The sequence below is a fragment of the Sinocyclocheilus rhinocerous genome, unplaced genomic scaffold (assembly GCF_001515625.1).
Source record: "Sinocyclocheilus rhinocerous isolate Xijiao unplaced genomic scaffold, SAMN03320098_v1.1 scaffold627, whole genome shotgun sequence".
Lineage (NCBI taxonomy): Eukaryota > Metazoa > Chordata > Actinopteri > Cypriniformes > Cyprinidae > Sinocyclocheilus > Sinocyclocheilus rhinocerous.
The window spans coordinates 214,645-217,914 of NW_015649569.1; the positions used below are offsets into that span (position 1 = coordinate 214,645).

At 38.7% G+C, this 3,270-nt stretch overlaps 1 protein-coding gene across 1 annotated transcript in view; it reads left to right on the forward strand.

The window, feature by feature from the left end:
- Positions 1-3,270, forward strand: part of LOC107710705 (protein HID1-like) — a 19,439-nt gene that overhangs the window by 12,553 nt on the left and 3,616 nt on the right. Inside the window, exons 14-16 of the mRNA XM_016515540.1 lie at positions 1,545-1,772; positions 1,884-2,029; positions 2,107-2,199. Coding sequence (XP_016371026.1) covers positions 1,545-1,772; positions 1,884-2,029; positions 2,107-2,199 — 467 coding nt within the window. The remainder of the gene's footprint in view (positions 1-1,544; positions 1,773-1,883; positions 2,030-2,106; positions 2,200-3,270) is intronic.

Consider the following 3,270-nt stretch of genomic DNA (forward strand, 5'->3'; position numbering starts at 1 on the left):
AATTATTATTCATGTTTTCACAACCGCTGGCCAAATTAAAAAACTAAACTAAAATTAAAGCATCTTTGAGAGCAAGGGGGCCCCATGGTGTTTCGGGGGACCTACGCAGGTTGCGTATTTTGGGAGGATCGGCTCTGGATATATCTATTTGATAAATGAAGTTAACCAACTAACATTATACATATTCTTTTGGTTTCTGTACCCAATATTTAAAAAAATTTACAAATATAATGAAAATACCAGTATCGGTACTCGGTATCGGCAAGTACCAAAAATAAAAGTAGGCTATCGGTATCGGCCGTGTACTGGAAAAAGTGGTATCGGAGCATCCCTAGCAATTATTGTAATTACCCTTATATCTAATTACTTTACTAACTCTGTTGTATTTTATGCCAAATACTTAAATGTAACCAGTTTCTTCTAACAGTCAGAATACTATAGACTGTTGCCAATTCAATTTTATTAACTTCTACGAAAGCCATTATTACACTGCAAAGGTGGAACAGAGGCTCTGACATGGCATTTATGTTTATTTACAAATACATTTACATAAAGTAAATTGCCTGCATTAAGTATATAAATAGTTATAAAAAGGGTGAATCAATTATATACAGAAAGTGAGTAAAAAACATTGCCTATCACTGTAGTGGTTCATGACCATCAAACCATCACACTCTGGTTATAATCACTGAAGCTGTCTACACTGCTAAATGTGTCTCTTAATTACATTGTATCTGTACTTTATTGTTTATAAAGAGAAATTTTGCAAGAGTGCAGAATTCATAATTTCAAGCTGTAAACGCGAGCTTTGAAACAGACTCCGTTTTCAGCATTGACTAATCTAAATGCCTCTGATTGGCCATTGCATTCATAAGCTCAACAGAAATGTGTGTGATTGGTTCTAATGCTCAATGCTACAGAAAGAAATCAAATGCAACATGAGGAAATTCTGCAATCTTCACTTTTTATGTCATTTTCACTTTTTTGGGGCGTTTTTGAGTATGATGAAAGGACCGTATGATGAAAGTGGGAGAGAGAAAGGGGGTGGGATCAGGAAAGGTCCTCAAACCAGGATTCGAACTCGGGACGCCTGTAACACAACGGCACTGATGACCTTCATTTTCTAAATGGACAAAAAAAGAATTGTCTTGAGAGGATTGTAAACCAGGGAAGTAAAATAACGGGAGGAAGCAGATGACTATGGCCCAGTTATATCATAGACAGGTTTTGGGTAAAGCCCAGAGCATTTTATTAGATGATTCCCACCCTATGTATCATGAGTTTCACCTTCTCCCTTCTGGCATTCGGTATTGAACCCCTATTAGTAAAACAGATCAGTTTAGACATTCATTTATCCCCTCAGCTGTAAAGTTTTTAAAATTTAAGATAAGAACTTTTTAGGAAGGAAACTTGAGTGTGTTTTCTGTATTGTGTGTTTTGTTGTTTTATGTGAAATGCTTGTATGCTGCAACCAAATTGCCTTGAATAAAGTTGAACTGAGTTAATTTCTTCCCCTGACCCCAATCTGGTAATGTTTTGATCAGGTAACTGTAATTTGGTGTATGCCATCATTCGGAAGCGCAACGTCTTCCACCAGCTGGCCAACCTGCCCTCCGACCCCACCACCATTCAGAAGGCCTTGCAGAGGAAGAGGAAATCTCCAGACGCTATTTCTCGCACCAGCTCGCTGGAGACGGTGTCCATGGAGGGCTCACGGCCGGCTGTGCCTGCTGAGCCCGGCACTCTGAAGGCCAGTCTGGTGGCCATGCCAGGTAGCTTTGTTTACATGTACTGCATGCTAAATATTAGTATAAGACCAGTTACTATGAGACAGTGGCACTTTGTGTGCGAGTTGCTTTGATAGACAGGCTAACTCTCTACAGGCATCGATAAACTGACGGAGAAGTCCCAGGTTTCAGAAGACGGTACTATGATAGCTGTGCCACTGACAGAGTCCCCACAAACCCCTGAACACAGCTCTGCGGCTGGAACCAGCGACACAGAGTCCATCTCAGGAAGAGACAGTGAGGTTAGAGGAGCAGGCACACAATCACATTCACAACTAGCTCTTCAAATGAAGGTGGTGACAGTGATGCTTCTCCCCAGGATGTCTTCTACACTGAGGCAGAGATGGCAAGGAGACGTCTGTCCAGCTCATCATCGTCTGCCATCAGCCACTGGAACCCTAAGCCAGACTGGGTAAGAAGACCTTCACCATCACATGAAAAAATACTATACTAATTTATGGTATATACTATAGTGTTTTTGAACCATACTATACTGTATACTGTATATTATAGTATTTACAACACGTTGTTAATGAATGCTACAGCATACTGTAGTATTAACTATAGTGAACTGATAAACTATAATACATACTGCAGTATACTAAAGCAATAAGCCCCAAGAAGCCATGGTTTACAGTTAATTTATAACAGCTAAGGGGCCTAACAACGCCCCTTAGCTGTTATAAATTCACTGTAAACCACGGCTTCACGGGGCTTATTGCTTTTATAAAATGGTTATTCCATATACGTAGTAAGGTTTCACAAAATAAAGCAGAACAAATGAAGTGTAATGATATTAATAAAACATTATTCTTCCACCAAACAATGTAGTTCCTCAGAAATGGACAAAGTGGTTGCCGAGCAACACACAGACGTAAACAAAGGTGTATGTTTGTAGAGCAATTTACAACAGCTTCGAACACTGCTCAACCAATCAGAATCAAGGACCGGAACTATCCGTTTTATAATTTAGTTTTTACTACAGTAAACTGTAGTGTATTGTATTGTTTGAAACAACATGAGGGTGAGTAAATAATGACCGAATTTTCCTCTTTGGGTCATCTTAGTCCTGTGATAAAATCCGTTTGTCTTATTCCATGTTTTAAAGAATTAAAGTAAAGTTAAAGAACTTTCTTAAAGTTCTTATTTGCATATGTAACCGGATAATAAGATAGATTGGGCAAGTGCAACATGCAGTGAGCACTTAACCTGTTTTACTAACAGTTTATGATGTCAGTGCACAGCTCTTCATAGAGGAATCAAAATGACTTTTTACGTTTCTGTTTTTTTCTTTCTGATAAAGAGAAAAAGAAATAACAGAAATCTGATTATTATTTTGAATAGATGGTGATAAACATTAAAGGCAGAGTAAGTGATTTCTGGTAGCCAATGTTGATATTTGAAATCACCAAAACAAACACGCCCCTACCCCAAAAGGGTCTTGCCCCTATTTTGATAGCTCCGCCCCACATATACGTACGCA